This window comes from Limulus polyphemus, unplaced genomic scaffold (genome assembly GCF_000517525.1).
Source record: "Limulus polyphemus unplaced genomic scaffold, Limulus_polyphemus-2.1.2 Scaffold5400, whole genome shotgun sequence".
NCBI lineage: Eukaryota > Metazoa > Arthropoda > Merostomata > Xiphosura > Limulidae > Limulus > Limulus polyphemus.
Genome location: NW_013671010.1, coordinates 26692 through 47504, shown reverse-complemented (window position 1 = coordinate 47504; position 20813 = coordinate 26692). Strand labels below are relative to the sequence as shown.

General features: G+C 34.2%; 1 protein-coding gene across 2 annotated transcripts in view; it reads left to right on the top strand.

Moving 5' to 3' along the window:
- The window catches only part of LOC106472519 (glutamate receptor ionotropic, NMDA 2B-like), a 44288-nt gene that overhangs the window by 19976 nt on the left and 3499 nt on the right, over positions 1-20813 (top strand). For both annotated transcript variants that reach the window (XM_022401093.1, XM_022401091.1), the window contains exons 8-13: positions 1418-1543; positions 3931-4151; positions 12530-12690; positions 16537-16718; positions 19149-19384; positions 19730-19899. In XM_022401093.1, coding sequence (XP_022256801.1) covers positions 1418-1543; positions 3931-4151; positions 12530-12690; positions 16537-16718; positions 19149-19384; positions 19730-19899 — 1096 coding nt within the window. The remainder of the gene's footprint in view (positions 1-1417; positions 1544-3930; positions 4152-12529; positions 12691-16536; positions 16719-19148; positions 19385-19729; positions 19900-20813) is intronic.

The window sequence follows — 20813 nt, the reverse complement described above, 5'->3', positions numbered from 1 at the left end:
TATATCATATCAAAACGATCTAAAGTGTTCCTTGGAATACGATTATTTCATATCAAAACCATTTAAAGCATTCCTTGGAATACGATTATTTCATATCAAAACCATCTAAAGTGTTCCTTGGAATACGATTATTTCATGTCAAGACCCCTCAAATGTTCCATGGAATACGATGATTTTTGTGCTTCAACTTTTAATGATCACAGCTGTGTTTTTTTTTATCTCTGTACACACCACGTAGAAATCCACCTACATAATTCTCCTGATTTAGCCAATCGTTAGGGTTCATCACGAATACAACTTAGACAACAGATATTTCGAACGCAAATCTCACTTCATTATTAATTATGATTTTCATTGGAGACAAGATCATATTCAGTTAATTTCTGATCACTTTTCAACACACAACGATATGTTGTTTAATAATATTTTAATTTAAGTTCTTCCAGTGATTATTGTAATTTCAAAATTTGTTGTCCCCTGGTGGGTCAGCGGTAAGTTTACGAATTTAAAATGTTAAATTCTGGAGATAGATTATCTGCGGTAGACAAAGCGCAGATAGTCCATTCTGTAGCTTTGGCTAAAATAACTTAAAATAGTATCAATAGAATAACCTGAGTATCTTGTACCATAAGGCTTAGAGATTAACCAACTACTTGAATCAGGAAACCGAATGGTTAAATACTTTTAGTTAGTACAGTGTTAAGGCTTAAGGCATTTTCCCGCTTTTTTCTTCCAGATAAAAATTGAATATTTTACTTTACCACGCAATTGCCCAGAACTGCTCCGTACCGGAACGATTTATATTCGACTGTCTTATCATCTAATATCAGACGTGGACTCGTATTATCTCATTTGAGAAATACGATTGTACATCTGTAAAATAAAAAAAATAGTGTTTTAACGGATGGTGTTTTTAAAAATGTTTCCTTTATTCGCCGCAGTAAGCCTATGTTTATGTAACATTTGAGTATTATGCAACATTCATGCCACTGACGTATTTTTCTTAGTTTGCCCGTTTGAAATATCGTGCAACTCGACACTTGTCACAGGCTCAGTCCCAAGTGGTGAAGTCAATGATAGATTGGTTTCATATTAATCTTTAGAGTATCAATGTGATTATACGTCTTTGTCTCTGTTTATTATAATAATGTAAGTTTAATTAATATACTCACTAATCCTTGTTGTGTCTGTCTATTATAATAATGAAGGTTTTATTAATATCCTCACCAACCCTTATCCTGTCTGTGTATTAGAATAATGAAGGTTTTATTAATATCCTCACCAACCCTTATCCTGTCTGTGTATTAGAATAAGGTAGGTTTTATTAATATCCTCACCAACCTTATCATGTCTGTCTATTAGAATAATGAAGGTTTTATTAATATCCTCACCAACCCTTATCCTGTCTGTTTTTTAGAACCGTTTGATACAGTCACCTGGCTGTTGATTCTTCTAGTAAGTATTCAACTTGCGGCTTTATTCATATTTGCCTTTGAGTGGATGAGTCCATCCGGGTATGACATGAAGGCGGTCCTCCCTGCAGGTGAGGGTTTCCAAACAAAAGTGTTTTTGTTCTTAATTCTGAATGTACTCTATTCATTTAGGATCATTTTAGTGAAAAAACATCGTAAGTAAATTAATAAGGCATACAATTTCTTGATACCCACTTGCTCGTAATTCGTCACTTCTAAATGTTAATTAATTTTAATATATGACTTACAGGAAGCATTACGTTCACACGATGCTATTAGAAACATTGAACGTATTTAGTTGTTAAGCCTAATTGTGTTTCAATAAATCTTCCACACAAGCCAGTTTCAAATTTTTATGTAGCTGCCTGTTTTTAAATTTGAAATTATTATGAAATTCAAGGAAAATATTGTAAGTTCACGTCTGAGTTGGAAGGGAGTTTTAATTCCAAGACATACTCTCCTCCTCCAGTTTTACGACACATTGAGTCTTAGTTCTAAATCTCTTAATCTGAAAAACTGTGATTCAAGTCAGGGTGAGAACTTTGATTTAAAAAAAAAAATCTAATAAAACTGAAACATTTTAATTTGAATCGTTTCTACTATCCCAAACGGGTCTTCTTAAGGAGAGTTTGTTTTGTTATTAAGCACAAAGCTACACAATATGTGCTGTGCCTACCATGGGTATCGAAACTCAATTGTTTGGTGGTTAAACCTTCAGACTTACCATAGAACCACTGCTGGGCGTCCAAGAAGAGAGTATAGCTTTTTGTTTTCTGTTTCGTTTACATTTTTTTTTATTTTACTGTTTTTTACTGACTTATGTTTGAATTATATTATGTGTTCTAATCGTAAGTTCCGCTTAATGTTACGATATAGACTCTGTAAGCTTTTAAATCATCAATTTCATTATTTTATTACCTCTGAATAATTCGATTGAATAATCTTATGTCCAAGAATATTTTGTATTCCAATTTATTTTACTGACTTATGTTTGAATTATATTATGTGTTCTAATCGTAAGTTTGGTTTAATGTTACGAAATAGACTCTGTAAGCTTTTAAATCATCAATTTCATTATTTTATTACCTCTGAATAATTCGATTGAATAATTTTATGTGCAAGAATATTTTGTATTCCAATTTTTTTTAGCACTCAGTTTTGTTTTGGGACAAAAATAAACTACATGTATTTCCGCAGGGTCCCCGAAAGTGTTCCGTTTCGAGAGTAAATAAAACCAAAATTCAACCGTTGTGATGAAAAAAGAAAACTATCCCCTGCAACTGAGCTCGAGAAAAGATAGATCATTTCTACTACTGGCGTCACACAGCGACAGAAAACATTTCAATGAAAACAGTGTAAATCAAAAACAAGTAGAAACCTAATATAACTCATCTGAAAATAACACACCAATCACACACGTATTTGCCCAGTAAATTCAGAAGCGGATTCCGATTCCCTCGGTTAGCCCACCATGTAACGAGGGCTTGTGGTCGCTATGGCAACCAGAGGAACCCTCCGTTTGAACAGCGTTTTGAAATCAATTTTTGTCCTCTCGTGATAAAGAGTTCAGTGGTTGTTCTTTTTTTTTACTCTCCCCCCTCTCTCTCTCTCTTATTTTAGAAGAGTGAAGACTTGTTTTATACATTCTATTTTTGTAATATATTAATACAAGCGTAAGTAAAATAAATGTTTTCAATCTAAACAATACGAAATATTGCCGCCAAAAAAGAAAGTATGAAACTTTATAAACGTTGCTACTGTCAGACCTCTTGAGTGGGAAGCATTCCATATTTAGTCTCGTATCTGAAGAACGTGAAGTATAACTGATATCTAAAGAGGATTTTCTTGTTGTGTTTTTATGGCTAGTTTTGGGATGTTCCATATGACGATAAGAATTCTACTTATTTATTGTATTTTGGAGGACAAAGAAAATATAAATAGATCGCTCTTGATACAAGTTTTCTGCGACACAGATCCGTCGACGGTGAATAATTAAATTTAAAGTATCGGTTTTATTGCGTGCGGCCATTTTATTGTCAGCCATTTTGTTGTTGATATGAAACATTTCAAAAAAAAATATTTCACCTTTAATATAATTATTTTTTAATTGCATTCAACATCCGGTGAAACAATTCTTAAACGTTTTTATATAATGTTGTATCTATTATTGCTGTAACTATTATTAATTCAGCCCATATGTATATCTTCGGTTTTCATCAGGTTAGTATTTGAATTTTAAAAAGAAATTCAGAACTCTACAACTAAATACTCACGCCTGTATCTTTGTTCGATGTACAATTCGCTCAGTGATTTAGGGCTGACTCCTTCGAGTGTCGTAAATATGTATAACATGAAAATACTATACATTTTTACATGATATTTATTTAGACATGAAACATTGATACCAGAATGTATTAATATACGAATTCTTATTTTTTTTTATGATTTCCTTTCCTAGATCACAAGTTTTCCCTGTTTCGTACCTACTGGTTAGTGTGGGCTATTTTGTTCGGTGCTAGCGTCAACGTTAACTGTCCCCGAGGGTACACAGCGAAATTCATGTCGAGTGTATGGGCAATGTTTGCAGTGGTCTTCCTCGCATTGTATACAGCAAATTTAGCTGCGTTCATGATCACCAGGGAAGAGTATTACGACTTGACTGGAATTGATGATAAACGAGTACGTTCGTTTACCATTGTTTGGAATATATTTTACCGTTTGTTCTTTAATTAGTTGATTTTGTAAAATATTATTAAAGGCTCCGTAAAAAAAAAAAAATAAGTATTATTGGCCACAGAGTGTTAAACCCTAAAACAGGTGAAGTACGAAAGGCTTAACTTCTGTTGTGTAAGCGTACTTATTTATTAAAGATGGGAGGTTATATATGCGTGTAGTTAAAAAGTATTATCACGTAAGTCACTATTAGAAGGAACTTAGTTAAACAATAACCGTCGCAGTCATTGTTATTTCATAGTGGCGACCTCTATTTTACATATTTTACATTGAATTGCTGTAAATTCCTATATGAAACAAAAACAAACAAAAGCACAAAATAAGGTCCAAAATATATGTTTATATCGTCTTCATAGCTTTAGATTCACATTAAATACATATAATCGAATATGTAGTTATCTTGTCAGATAATGGGACTAAAATGTACAAGTTAATTAGAACTATTTTCTTTCGCGGAATAATGTTTTTATTTCAAAGCCGGCTCCTGTGAGACATCCACTATTTTCAAGTTCCTGTTTTATTCAGTTATTTTTCGAGAATGCTGTGTTGTTTCATAAGTCGTTTGCTTCTGTGACATCGTGACTTCAGGGATTACCTCATTTCTGTCGTTGAGCTGGATTCCAGAACGAAGCCTAATACAATAATCTAAGACATTTCGGTCAGCTTTACAAGTCCAATGATAAATTCTTCAGCTTATAACTCTTATTTAATAAAAAAATCTTGCTGTGACTCCAATGTTTTCTGTAACGTAATGCTATTACCACTTAAGGATTTTCTGATTTTACAAAAACTTTTTTTGTGAGGAGAATGTATTCTTATTATTTTAATGGCGTTCCTGTTTGGATCATATGTTGTTGCCATAGAAACAAACTTTCAAAATGTTATAGAATTATTATGTTTCTGTTTCAATGGATTAGTTTCTCATTGCCTTGGTGGAAAACCATGAACTCGGGTGGCAGAAATTCATGGAGCAAAAATGTGTGATTGAGCATTTAAGTACTTACAAGGGTTTTTTTTTAACCTGGTTATTTAGCCTACTCTATGATGCATAGCCAAAGAAAACAACATTTTGAAGAAGGAAGTCTTCATAGAAAGAAAACATGTTACACAGGAGAGAGAAGCAACTGGCACCAAAATCAATTCCAACGCAATATTGCACCTGTGTGCAAAGGGAAGGTTTTGTTTCGAAAGAGAATCTTCCGACCCTAAAAGTTATTCTAATGAATCTGAGCATATCTCCTGGTACCGTTAACAATAAAATGAATAAGTGTTTGAAACTGATGACGTCTCACAAACTACCGGCTCTACTTCAAAATATATCTGAAGAAACTGGAATCGTAGTTCCAATGGAGTCCTGAACCTTTAGTCTGTATAAGTTTAGTCTTGGAATCCAAACATCTACACAGAAAGTGTGTCAAGACGTACAATCTAATTTACAAACCTCGCTGTCCTTTGCAGATTTCTTTTACAACAGATAAGTTGAATATTGTAGCCCGGCATGGCCAGGTGGTTAAGGAACTCGACTCACAATCTGAGGGTCACGGGTTCGAATCCCTGTCCCATCAAACATGTTCGCTCTTTCAGCCGTGATGGCCTTATAATGTTACGGTCAATCCCACTATTCGTTGGTAAAGAGTAGCCCAAGAGTTGGCGGAGGGTGGTGATGACTAGGTGCCTTCCCTCTAGTCTTTCACTGCTAATTAGGGACGGCTAGCGCAGATAGCCTTCGTGTAGCTTTGCACGAAATTCAAAAACAAAACAAACAAATAAATATTGTATAATAGTTTGTTTGAATTTCGCGCAAATTCATTTCAAAGAAGAAGAATAAGTAAATGGAGATCGATGATGGTTTGTTCTTTATTTTGTTATATAGTTGAACAGTGTTTCTATTATAACAATTATGATTACGTGTTTCGTACTGTTGAAAATAGTGCCAATTGTTGGTTTCAAGCATGTTTGTTCAAATTACATTTGTATCTAAGATGATAATTTCATTTTATCTTTTGTAGACAGAAACTATGTGTGGGCAAAACAAAACCCGAAATGTAGCCTAAAAAAAAATGTTACATCGATGTTACCATATTTGTTTAATATCCAGAAGTTACATCATTACAGAAATACAAAAAACAATTAAGTTGAACAACGCTCTAGTATTTTGTATTTGCTTTCAACAGAGAAATCAACTTTGATTTTACGCTTTCATCATATTATCAAGGTTTGATTGTAAAATATAGTTCCAAATGTTTTGTATTACTCCGCACAACTCGGACAAGTTAACCGGTTGCTGTTCGGTCTCCTCAGTTCCTATCTAAACCATAACCAACATTGTTTGTTCTTGGGAATCAGGGAGGTTTGACCAAATCTCTAAATATTATATAATTTTTAAATACTTGATTGACTTATTATATATGTTTGTTTGGAGAAAAGGCCTACAAATCATTTACTATTAACCTCGGTATTAATATCACGTACTCTACTTCTGTTATCAACAATGCTAATGTCACAGACTCTACTTCTGTTATCAACACTATTAATGTCACATACTCTACTTCTGTTATCAACACTATTAATGTCACACACTATACTTCTGTTATCAACACTATTAATGTCACATACTCTCTTTAGAGTTTCCAAACAGCTCCTACCGAAACATAAAACTTTGTTTTAATCTGTGACATAGAATAATCTTCACCAGCTAAGGGTTTGATTTCTGCACATTGTCAAGTGTCGTTGGTTTCCTTGGATCCATGAGTGAAATCACCACACTACTGCTGGGAATAGTATGACTGCCTGTACTTTTATAGGCATTATTCTGGTATAGCGCTGTTACAGTCACAGTGTAAATCATTAACACGTGACTGTGATCTGGTGAATTTCATTTTCATACAGTAGAGGGACGATAATCCCATACTATTTTTTATTCTCAGTGTGTTAACCGTTTCATAATGATATACAATACTGTATATTGGTACCTTCCCTACAAAGAGTTTATCTGCTTTAATGTACACATCTACTGCTTTTGAATAGTGTATTGAATATTTTTAGGTTTATTTTAACTTTCCTTTTCATGTGGAAGCATCTTACCTTTATCTTTTTTCGTTTTCTGAAACGATAAATGTTAAATCTGTTTGATAAATCTATTATTTAGCGAGTTTGTGGTAGGCGTTTCGTAACATCATGCAACTGCTTATATATTGACATTATCGATTCTATTTAGGCCTACTTATTATGTAGAGGTCTTCTTGGGAATTTCTTCATTACTTAGGGTGGTAAGTGGTAGATTAACTTAATGTAGAAAACATGTCAATGGGAAAACTAGTTATGGTTGAGACATTCTCAGTCAGAACTGAGTGATTATCAGATGACACTAAAGTCGCTTAGCAAATCACTTAATTGACCAAAACACAATGATGATTTGTTTTCCTCTGATGATTTATCAACGATAAAAAAAAATAATGAAACACTTTCATTTAATAATGTTTGTGGAACGTTCAAAATGTTTCGCCACAACCATGAAACTATCATTTCGGAATTTCACAAACTCTGTTATTTATCCAATTGTCCCTCTGATATTTACCAAGTTGTCCCTCTGATATTTACTAAATTGCCCCTCTGATATTTACCAAGTTGTCCCTCTGTTATTTATCCAATTGCCCCTCTGATATTTACCAAGTTGTCCCTCTGTTATTTATCCAATTGTTCCTCTGATATTTACCAAGTTGTCCCTCTGATATTTACTAAATTGTCCCTGCATGTAATTATTGTTTTTGTTTTCTTGCAAAGCTCAACAATGGGCTGTCTGCACTCTGTCCACCGTGGGGACTCGAACCACTGATTTTAGCGTTGTAAGCCCGTAAACTACAGAAGACCTACAGACCTTAAACGACTTATATGGTCTGCATTAATGATTTAAATAAACTTGTTAAAGGAAAAATATTAAGGCGGTTCTACGATCAACAACTGAGAAAAAAAACCCCATTGTGAATGTCAATATGACTTTCGATACAGTATATATAATGGCAGCTTTCAACGTCCACTGATTATTTCCTCGTAATAGAAAAACGATTGTTTGTTTGTTTTTGAATTTCGCGCAAAGCTACACGAGGGCTATCTGCGCTAGCCGTCCCTAATTTAGCAGTGTAAGACTAGAGGGAAGGCAGCTAGTCATCACCACCCACCGTCAACTCTTGGGCTACTCTTTTACCAACGAATAGTGGGATTGACCGTCACATTATAACGCCCCTACGGCTGAAAGGGCGAGCATGTTTGGTGTGACAGGGATTCGAACCCGCGACCCTCAGATTGCGAGTCGAGTGCCTTAACCGCCGGGCTAGAAAAACGAAGACATCTCAATGAATAATACCAAAATCATTTTACCCCATCCTTAATGAAACGCATTTCGATCACGTTTTGCTAACATCTATGAAAATAGATATATGTTGTTAGGCTATTCCCTCTTCCCCTTTTAAATCCACAGCTCTCTTTACGATGCCGTTTTGTTTGCACAAACACGTATCTGTAGTAAAGCGAGTTTTATAGACGTGATAAAACAGCCATATTTAAACACAAGTTAATGCACTCGGAACAGAAAACAACACATGAATATGGTGATATAGGAGTGTATCTCATTTCCTAATTAATCCACTAGGTGTAAGTTCAATTTTGTTCAAGTGCTCTAACTGCCTTCACACTTGTATAGGGCCTGTTTTAAAATAGAATATTTACTACATACTTAATATTGTAATTATAGAGGTCGCCTCATTGACTGAATGTAAGTATTGGTGTCACACACCAACTGTAAACATTTGAAAGGAATTATCGCATTCGTCCTTCCTAAACTGTAGCACCAACATTTGTATCAAGCAATCTAGAGACAAAATAATTTTCCACAAATTACCAAGTTCAGTATGTAATTAAATATGTTGGATTTTATAATAAGTGAATTAGTAAAGAAATACACCGTGTTTTAAAAATGTTGGTTATTATCCTTCTTCGCGACTGTGTAAGAAACATATATGTAGTAAGGACAATATAAAAAAAAACATGTTTGTAAATTATAAAGAAGAAAAATTTTAACTTGGAACTAAAAATTTACTTCAACTGTTTTGAGTTTTGTTTTTGGAATGTTTAGTATTCATATTGCAGAATTTTTTTCCCCTCGCGGTTTACCCAAACTCGTAGTTATCTCACGTAAGGAGAGAAAGTCGGCATGGACCAAACAAAAAAAATAATAATAATCCTTAATATACTTGATAATAAAATATTAAATTTACTTATATTTTATTTCTCCATATATATTACTTCATTATTGAACAGTATTTTGTTAGCACATTTGAGTAACATACAATTAAGATAAACTGTTCCTTACAACAATAGTTATGCACGTTACTATTTATTTTAATCTATTTTTTAATTCGTTATCGACCGTTCATATATATATTTTTCGGATTTAATATATTTTTGCGACTAAGCTGTAAGGCTCTACTAATAACAACCTTTCTTATGGAATCGACCACAAACTGTTCTAAAAGACAAAAACTACCCCATGTTTTTTTAGGGTTAGGAATGTAAGAATGTTTTATGAACAATGGAATATCAGTTAATATGTGGGCTGTTTGTTTGTGCATGTTAAAGTTGTTCACATTCTGGAACATTAAAAACACTAACATGTTTATAAACGTAATTTCATATTTATCAATCATGTATCTTCAGTAAAACAAACCGTATGAACGAATGAGTAATAAACAATGTTTTACGTATTCATACATCTTTGAGAGTAAACCAAACTTCAACGTCAAGTTAGGAGTTTGAACCTACGCGTTGCGAAAGTTACCCTATTTTACTGTCTATACAATGATCCCATTTTAAAGCCAAATGTAGGTATCTATAAAAAAAGAAAAGAATTTCGTTGAAATGTTTATTTCCTGACAGGAGTCGGCAACAGTCCCCTCTACAAACAATGGCCAAGAATCATCAAAGTCCCCTCTACAAAAAGTTGTCAAGAATCATCAAAGTCCCCTCTACAAACAGTGGCCAAGAATATCAAAGTCCTCTCTACAAACAATGGTCAAACGACAGATAAAAACCAGAGTCTTTGCTCGTAAATATGTTTCATTCTTACTGAAACATCTTCATCTTCCTGTTAAAATTGTTTTCTACGTCTTATTCTCACTTGAACAGTTTCCATTTCTTGTTACTTATACCTTTGATGTCTTATCCTCACTTGAACAGCTTCCATTTCTTGTAAATTATATCTTTGATGTCTTATCCTCACTTGAACTGCTTCCATTTCTTGTTACTTATATCTTTGGTGTCTAATTCTCACTTGAACAGCTTCCACTTCTTGTAAATTATATCTTTGGTGTCTTATTCTCACTTGAACAGCTTCCACTTCTTGTAAATTATATCTTTGGTATCTTATCCTCACTTGAACAGCTTCCACTTCTTGTTACTTATATCTTTGGTGTCTTATTCTCACTTGAACAGCTTCCACTTCTTGTAAATTATATCTTTGATGTCTTATCCTCACTTGAACAGCTTCCACTTCTTGTAAACTATATCTTTGATGTCTTATTCTCACTTGAACAGCTTCCACTTCTTGTAATTTATATCTTTGGTGTCTTATTCTCACTTGAACGGCTTCCACTTCTTGTTACTTATATCTTTGGTGTCTTATTCTCACTTGAACGACTTTCACTTCTTGTACTTTATATATTTTCATTTCATTCGAGCCTATAATTCATGCTTTACACACACATTTATGTCTGTGTATCCAAATGTTTGTTGTCTCTTTACTTAGAGTTTACACATCAGGAACTAGTACATGTATATTTACAGCCAACTTGTTTAAATACTTATTGCTGTTGTAACTTTAACGCAAAGGTTATTAAATAGAGTGCTGTTCAATATCTTCTGGGTGACTGCTTTTAGCGGCATCTAGCCTTTAATATCTGTCCTGCTCTTGGTCACCAGGGACAGTTGGTGAAGTATTTCATTCAAGCTCCACCTTTTAAGTTCCGTTTGGTCCTATAATGAGGTTACTGAATCTCATTTTGATTTTCTGTTGGCCTGGATGGGAATTTGTTGGTAATACGTTTTTATTTTAGTTCTCCTTCTAGGTCTCACCTAAGTGTACGTCTGAATCTTATCTACTTCGCCTCTGTTCTATCTTTGTGATCAGCGAAATTCCTTTAATCTTTCTCAAGTAGAAGTCGAACCTTGCTTGTACAAGTCCAATTTCTGTTGCCACACCAAACAAACCAACGCATCAAGCCCATTCTTTGTCACCAATGTAGTCAACCAACGAACCAAGTCCAATTTCTGTTGCCACACCAAACAAACCGACGCATCAAGCCCATTCTTTGTCACCAAAGTAGTCAACCAACGAACCAAGTCCATTCTTTGTCACTAAAGTAGTCAACCAACGAACCAAGCCCATTCTTTGTCACCAAAGTAGTCAACCAACGAACCAAGTCCATTCTTTGTCACTAAAGTAGTCAACCAACGAACCAAGCCCATTCTTTGTCACCAAAGTTGTCAACCAACGAACCAAGTCCATTCTTTGTCGCCACAGTAGTCAACCAACGTATCAAGTCCAAGTCCAGCCTTTGTCGCCAGAGTAGTCAACCAACGTGCCAAGTCCAAATCGAATCTTTATCGCCACATCAGTCAATCAGTGTGCCAAGGAACGTTTCACACTATCACCAACCCGTACAACTATACTGTGTAGTGTTGTTGTCTCACTGTGTAAGGTCATAATAAACATAATTATGATCCTTGTCAAGTTTGGTTCAGTCATTTTATTTTGGCAGCTTTGAGATTCCTTATCTAATATACTATTTCTGTTTATTCTCCTGGATGTAATCAGTTACGTAATCTATTACACACTACCAACAATCGATACACTTTGAGTACTACTGGACTCAAGAAGCAAACATAACGTTTCACTCTTCCAATAAAACTTGGTTATCTTTTTAATGTTATCTTCCAAAAAAATAATAAAATAAAATATATTTGAAGATGGTGCAAATAATGACTGATAGATAGTAAGTATCAATGGACTGATAGATAGTAAGTGTCAATGGACTGATAGATAGTAAGTGTCAGTTGTCTATCAGTCCACTGACACTTACTATCTATCAGTACTAATCTATCAGTCCACTGACACTTTTGACACTTACTATCTATCAGTCCATTGACACTTACTGTGGACTGATATAGAGTAAGTGTCAATGGACTGATAAATAGTAAGTGTCTATGGACTGATAGATAGTAAGTGCCAGTGTATATTCTTTCATCTTCAGAAACTTCATCCTCTGTTTTAGGTAAGCAACCCCTGGTTGTCGGATCCGCCGTTTCGTTTTGGCACTATTCCTGACGGTAATACAGAAGCAGTCCTGAAGAATAATAAACCTGAAATGCACAATTATATGAAACCTTTCAACCGCTCGTCAGTAACAGAAGGTGTTAAAGCAGTGAAGAAAGGGTATGATATATATGTATATATCTTTAGATATTATATTACTATATATATATGTACATTTTTATAGATACTATATTTCTCTTACGGTAAAATGTATTTATGTATTTTACGTAGTTTCGTATGTTTTAGTAAGGGAATCTTTTTGAATCACAGCTTTCAAATGTTTGTATACATGATAAATATTTCTATTTGTTTGTTGTTAAGCCTAAAGCTACACTATGGGGTATCTGTGCTTTTCTCACTACGAGCAACAAAACTCGGTTTTCAGCTGTGTGTGCTCTCACATTTACCGCTGAGCCGCTGGGTGTGTGTGTGTGTGGGGGGGGGGGGAGTATATATGTTTATCTATTATTCTTCCTTTATATAAATACATTACAAAAGTTCCGAGTGAACTTTTATTTTGCGAAATTGTTTTTTTTTTTTTTAATCGATCTTGGTCTCTCTACTTTATTTTCTCTTGAGACTTGAAATCTGTTTATAAGATAGATATTTCTGGTAGATATTAATATAACTTTTAAAATAACTGACTTTGCTTTAGAATTGCTTTTTCTAGTAAACAACTAAAAATTTAATAAGGACATTAATAGCTGTGAAGAGCAATCAAACGGATTAATAGAACAGTTGTGCCTGCCCCAGTGGCTCAACGATAAGTCTGAGGGCTTATAGCGCTAAAAACCGGGTTTAGATACCCGTGGGGGGGGGGCACAACATGCATAGCCCATCGTGTAGCAATAAACAAGAGCGGTGATTAAAAAAGTAGTCGTGGTGCAGATTCCGAATGAAGGAGCTCCAACTTTACAATTTCATCATAATAACTGTAGTTTTTAAGTGCCTCAAAAGTTTTATAATAAACATTGAATGGGGGATTTTCACCATTTTCATTAATCATACATATAACTGTGTTTACTATTCTTTTAACGAAATCTATTCATTCATATAGTTTTTATTGATTGTTGCTAAGCCTAAATTCATGTATGCAACATGGACCAGGAAAAACGAATATATCAACTAATATATGTATAGAAAACCCATATCACTCAACTATGAAGACAAAGAAAAATGCTTAGTTTAGACCACCTGCCAACTATGTTTTAAAAAATCAATATAAAACTGACAGATAGCAAAAAAAAAGGTTTCCTCCTTTTTTTCCTTATCATTCTAATGAGTAACGTATCACAACTTCATATTAAAAACCAAACTGAAACCTATATTTGTAAACTATCATTCCATAAGTAAGCCAAAAGCTTACGTTCATATTAAAGTTATTTGGCTTAGATAGATCGCTGTGTTTTGTCACTTCTTACACAATAATTATTAGGACAGTATATTTTTATGAAGCTATACATTCGTTCTTAACTTATCAGGTTATACGCCAATATTTCTTACTATCGTTTTTAAAGTATTGTTGGTTATTTATAATAGTATTCTTACCTTGTTTTTAAAGTATTGTTGGTTATTTATAATAGTATTCTTACCTTGTTTTTAAAGTATTGTTGATTATTTATAATAGTATTCTTACCTTGTTTTTAAAGTATTGTTGATTATTTATAATAGTATTCTTATATTGTTTTAAAGTATTGTTGATTATTTATAATAGTATTCTTACCTTGTTTTTAAAGTATTGGTGGTTATTTATAATCGTATTTTCACCTTGTTTTTAAAGTATTGGTGGTTATTTATAATCGTATTTTCACATTGTTTTTAAAGTATTGGTGGTTATTTATAATGGTAATGATACATGATTTAAGAAGACAGGCACTTTCTTATTAGTCTATTTTCAGTAACATACTGGAATTACCTATACATTGTTTCCGAATATCTCAGAGTTAGTTCAAAAAGACATATCAATAAATTTGCACTTATTAAATCAACTGTAATGTGAATAAATGTTCATCTACCAATATTTCTAGCTTGTCATTATTAAATCCATTAGGTTGTTTCATTAGTACGTACTTAATATCCCAATACCTATAAGAAAATGATTCTGTCGGTTGAAGAAAGGAACAGAACTGAAGATTACTGAAAGGTGTTTCTAAGCAACAAACACTATTGTATATATCATTGACCTCTGTTATTTCGCTCCGTTGCTCGGCTACAGAACCAACTCTGTAGATAATATGCAATACAACATTGTGTCATGCTGATGATAAACGTCTTTTGTTCTGCGTTAATTACTTCAATGTGTTACTGGCTCACTCTTCTGCAAGACAATAGGTGCGTGAATTATCTTCTTGATGTTGGGTGCCTTCATATCCTGTCTTATAAAAAGAACAATACTTTAACATTGCTTGAAATCAGCACACGTGAAATGAACATAATTTATTGATGTATATAAAATAAACAATGCTCATGTAGTAGCAAAACAACGATACGCAGGCTACTACCTAACGTTTGGATACCTTGAACAATATGCAGGCTACAACATAACGTTTAGGTACCTTGAATAATATGCAGGCTACAACATAACGTTTAGGTACCTTGAACAGAATGCAGGCTACAACGTAACGTTTAGGTACCTTAAACAGAATGAAGGCTACAACATAACGTTTAGGTACTACATATAATATATACTATATATATATAATATATACTACATATAATAAGACAAATCGTTAATGTAAGTTTTCACACTACAGATAATAAAATGAATCTTTATTTTAAGTTTTTACACAATGGATAATAAGACAAATCGTTCTTTTAAATGTCTACTCTACAAATAATAATACAAGTCATTATTTTAAGTTTTAAACCAGAAATAAACATGGTATGCCCGTTTTTATTTTTTACCACCTCATCTGTATCAGTACTTTGTACTCCTAAATATACCAATTAGCGTCTTTTTCTAAAACTGTTTAACATAATTTATACATGAAAATAGTAGGACTTATTTTAATTTCAGTAATTTCAATATCTATTTGTTTGGGAGAATCTTGGTAAAAAATATATATCTAACTGACACTTAGAACACAATAATATAATATTGTAAGATTTTCAACAGACACTTAGAACACAATAATATAATATTGTAAGATTTTCAACAGACACCTAGAACACAATAATATAATATTGTAAGATTTTCAACAGACACCTAGAACACAATAATCTAATATTGTAAGATTTTCAACAGACACCTAGAACACAATAATCTAATATTGTATTTTTTACAGCTCAGTTGTCTTTGAACTATTTCTGTCAAAGAACAACAGTATCTTAAACTTAGCTAGTTGTTAACTAAATATTCCTATATATTTGTTGTAGTGTAATCATGGTGCGATGGTCACTGAGCGAAATAACGACCAACGTGCATTACACTATGTCCTGCAGTGGGTCAAAAGTAAGTTTACGGACTTACAACGCTAAAATCAGTTTCGATTTCCCTCGGTGGACAGAGTGTAGATAGCCCATTGTGTATGTTAGAGCTGAAAACTAATAACCATTAAAGTATACTCACGGTATCGTGTTTATTTAGATAACATTTGACTGAGCTCGAGGATTTATTTAAAAAAAACAACTTTGTTTCATGTACTTAGGGTATGAATAGGATAGCCCTTAATAGTTCAGAGGTCAGTGTGAGAGCTCGTATACACGGGTTTCGATACTCGTGGTGGGCACAGCGCAGATAGCCCATCGTATATCTTTGTGTTTAATAACAAACAATCAAAAGGATAATAACATAAGTTAATAAATAAGTTGGTGGGTTTTAATACAACGTTTTGAGTCATCTCGTTTACTTTAAGTTTTGTTCGACTTATAATTATTAGATAATCAGTTATGTATTCGAGAATTAGAAATGTCGATACAGTATTTAGTTGCTATGGTTATTATTAAACTTCTCTTTTTTTAATATAGGGAACTAGACGCCTTCATCTATGACGCCACTGTCTTGGAATACCTAGCAGGACAAGACAATGAATGTCGTTTGTTAACTGTTGGCACGTGGTATGCCACCACTGGCTATGGTTTTGCTCTACCCAAAACTTCCAAGTATTTAAGTATGTTTAACAAATGGATGATACACTACAGAGAAAATGGTAAGGAATGCAAGATCATTTTTCAGGATTCATTGTGTATTCAGGTTTAGGGCCTACTTATGGTTCTTTGTAGTGTCAGTTCGTATTCAGGTTTCGAAACCTACTTTCTAATGCACGTGTGTATTCGAGTTTCTGGGCCTATCTTAGCACTTTCTAACGCAGGTGTGTATTCGAGTTTCTGGGCATATCTTAGCACTTTCTAATGCAGGTGTGTATTCGAGTTTCTGGGCATATCTTAGCACTTTCTAATGCAGGTGTGTATTCGAGTTTCTGGGCCTATCTTAGCACTTTCTAATGCAGGTGTGACAATAGTTCTTCTCGAAACTAGAGTAGAAACTAATACCTGCATTAGAAAGTGCTAAGATAGGCCCAGAAACCTGAATACACTGACATTGGAAAGTTCTAAAAATAGGCTCAGAAACCTGAATACACACTTACATTAGAAAGTGCTAAAAGCAGGCCCCAGAAACCTGAATACGAACTGACATTAAAAAGTGCTAAGATACGCCCAGAAACTTGAATACACACCTGCATTAAAAAGTTCCAAAAATAAGCCCAGAAACCTGAATAATAGTTTTATCTTGGGCCCAGAATGTGGCCCCTATATAGTGAAAAATATGTCTCACTACAAATATATCTGAACAAACAACTTATACCACAATTTGAACTTTAACCTCATTATTTGAACTCCTAAAAGTCAGAACAAGTGCACGTAGCATATTTCTAAAGAAAAATAGTCGATTTGTAAACCACGAATCTTCCAATTTCGCGCACGTTCTTCTGTCTGAAAACAAAACATTACTTTCATTGTACAGCAGTTTTAACAAGTATTTCAATACTTCGAATGTTTGATTGTAACGATACTTAACTATGAAAACATACATGCTATTGATAGAAAAACATGGCAAATAGAAACGAAATACTTTTTTTTTCATTAAAAAAAAGACTTTAAATAATAAACCAGTCCTATCCTATATTTCTACTACTATTAAAATGTTGTCGTTCATTATAATCTAGCACTCTAGTGACTCTTCAGTTATCTAGGGAGCTTATAACACTAAAATTCGAGGTTGAATCCCTTATGTTGGCAAAGCACAGATGGCCCATTGTGCTCAGCACTAAACAAATCACCGATTATTCAGCGAAGCAAGCGGTTCAATGTGTAAGAATTCTTTTTCTTGATTTTTCTTTTGGGGGGTTGAGGATGACAACAATACAAAAACTGCTCTTTTTATTTTCATTATATGGAAACAGCATCTACGATATATGTTCTTTTGGGGAGTTGAGGATGACAACAATACAAAAACTGCTCTTTTTAATTTTCATTATATGGAAACAGCATCTACGATATATGTTCTTTTGGGGGGGTTGAGGATGACAACAACACAAAAACTGCTCTTTTTTATTTTCATTATATGGAAACAGCATCTACGATATATGTTCTTTTGGGGGGTTGAGGATGACAACAACACAAAAACTGCTCTTTTTTATTTTCATTATATGGAAACCTGGAAGACAAGTAAGTTTCAAAGGAAAGGAGGAAAAATTAGTTTCAAAAAGTGAAAGGATGACCAGTTAATTTCAAAAAGGAATGGAGGACAAATTAGTTTCGAAAGAAAGGAAGAAAAGCTAGTTTCGGAAAAGGAAAGGAGGACCAAAAAGGAAAGGAAGAAAATTTAGTTCCGTATATTCAGATAACATAAACAGTTGTTTTAAAGTTTTTGTTTTCTGTCAGCTGTTATAATCTTGCCCTCAAAACCAGGACTTGGTATTTATCAAATTAAATTCTATATATTCTTACCTCGGGCTGAGGCAACCACCAAAATTTGAATACATATTGATTTTGGCTGTTATTCCGAAACATATATCGTGGATGCTTTCTTTTTGAAACTAGCTAGTCCTCCTTTCCTTGGAAACTAACTTGTTCTCCGTTCTTTTCAAAACTAACTTGTCCTCCTTTCCTTGGAAACTACTTTGTCCTCCGTTCTTTTGAAACTGACTACTCTTCCATTCCTTTTTGAAAACTAGCTGGTCCTCCATTCATTTTTGAAACTAACTTTTCATCCTTTCCTTTGAAACTGACTTGTCCTCCATTATTTTTTAAACTAGCTAGTCCTCCTTTCCTTGGAAACTAACTTGTTCTCCGTTCTTTTCAAACTAACTTGTCCTCCTTTCCTTTGAAACTGACTTGTCTTCCATTCCTTTTTGAAAACTAGCTGGTCCTCCATTCATTTTTGAAACTAGCTAGTCCTCCTTTCTTTGGAAACTAACTTGTTCTCCGTTCTTTTCAAACTAACTTGTCCTCCTTTCCTTTGAAACTACTTTGTCCTCCGTTCTTTTGAAACTGACTTGTCTTCCGTTCCTTTTTGAAAACTAGCTGGTCTTCCATTCATTTTTGAAACTAATTTGTCCTTCTTTCCTTTTGGTCAGGAGACCTAGAGCGTCTACAAAGATTTTGGCTACAGGGGGCTTGCAAACCAAAGAAAAATAAAAGAAATGCGACTAATCCCCTGGACGTCAACCAGTTTATGAGTGCCTTCCTCCTCCTTGGCTGTGGTGTCCTGTTCACAGTTCTCTTGTTGGGGGTGGAGCACATATACTTTAAGTACCTCAGGAAGCACCTAGCCAAAACTGACTCTGGGGGTTGTTTTGCTCTTCTAAGTTTGGTAAGTTTAGTTCAGTCTTTGCCTAAACATTCATTTCGTTTCACTTTAAAAGATATTGGTATCATTAACTTGAATTGGAGAATATTGTTCTCTCGGTTACTGTAGTCACTAGTCATACACGAGACGTTTGATTTCCAATGCGTCTCTGGAGATTTATCTACAATTTAGACACGTGATGCTCATCTGTATTCTGGAAGTTCATCAACAATATCCGGAAATTTTTCCGGCACTTTTAATATTCTTCATGGCTAATTAAGATATTTCTGTTTTCAATAATAAGTTTTCTCGTAAAATTAGTCACAATCTCCAAACGTGTCGTAATGAATGGATTTCTTATTGTCGCAGAGCATGGGGAAATCTCTAAGCTTTCGTGGGGCCGTTTTTGAAGCCCAGGATAGACTGAAACACCACCGGTGTCATGACCCAGTGTGTGACACGCAACTGTGGAAAGTTCGACATGAGCTGGACATGACCCGACTGCAACTTCGGCAACTTGAGAAAAAGCTAAACAAAAGGTAAGTTTTCTTGAAGTTGTGGTGGCGACTTATTATATTATTCAATAATGTGTAAATGTTTCTTGAAGTTGTGGTGGCGACTTATTATCTTAGTCAATAATGTGTAAATGTTTCTTGAAGTTGTGGTGGCGACTTATTATATTAGTCAATAATGTGTAAATGTTTCTTGAAGTTGTGGTGGCGACTTATTATCTTAGTCAATAATGTGTAAATGTTTCTTGAAGTTGTGGTGGCGACTTATTATATTATTCAATAATGTGTAAATGTTGTTTGAAGTGGGGCTATTCTAGAATTTTAGTGGACATGTGTAAGTGTTTTTGAAGTGGGGCCGTCTTACAATCTTAGAGTGTAATGTACAAGTGTTTCTTGAATTGGGTTTGCCGACTTACAACCTTACTGTATAATGTATATAGTTAATACTACAGTCAGAGTTGCAGTCGAATCAGAGGGGACTAAGTACTTTTTCTTTTAGGGGTTATACACGTTACAAGTCACTGAACAGGCGTAGTTTTGCTTACGGTCATGAAAATAAACACACCACCATTATAGCTTCATCTACAAAGCATGCTGTTCATATTTATCCCAAATCAGGTTCATAAAACAGACTCTAGCTTCTTGCACCGACGATCATCAATTTAATCGAAACCTGTTTTGATTTTTGTTTTTCTTGAACTTCGCGCAAGGCTACTCGAGGGCTACCTGCGCTAGCCGTCCCTAATTTTGTTAGTGATAGACCAGAGGTAAGTAACTAGTCAAAACCACCCACCGCCAACTCTTGGGCTGCTCATATTATAATAATCCTACGGCTGAAAGGACGAGCATGCTAGATGAAAGAATTGCGAGTCGGTTACCCTAACCACCAGGTCATGCTAAGCCCTGATAACCTTGGAACACACTAACGAAGTATCATGTTT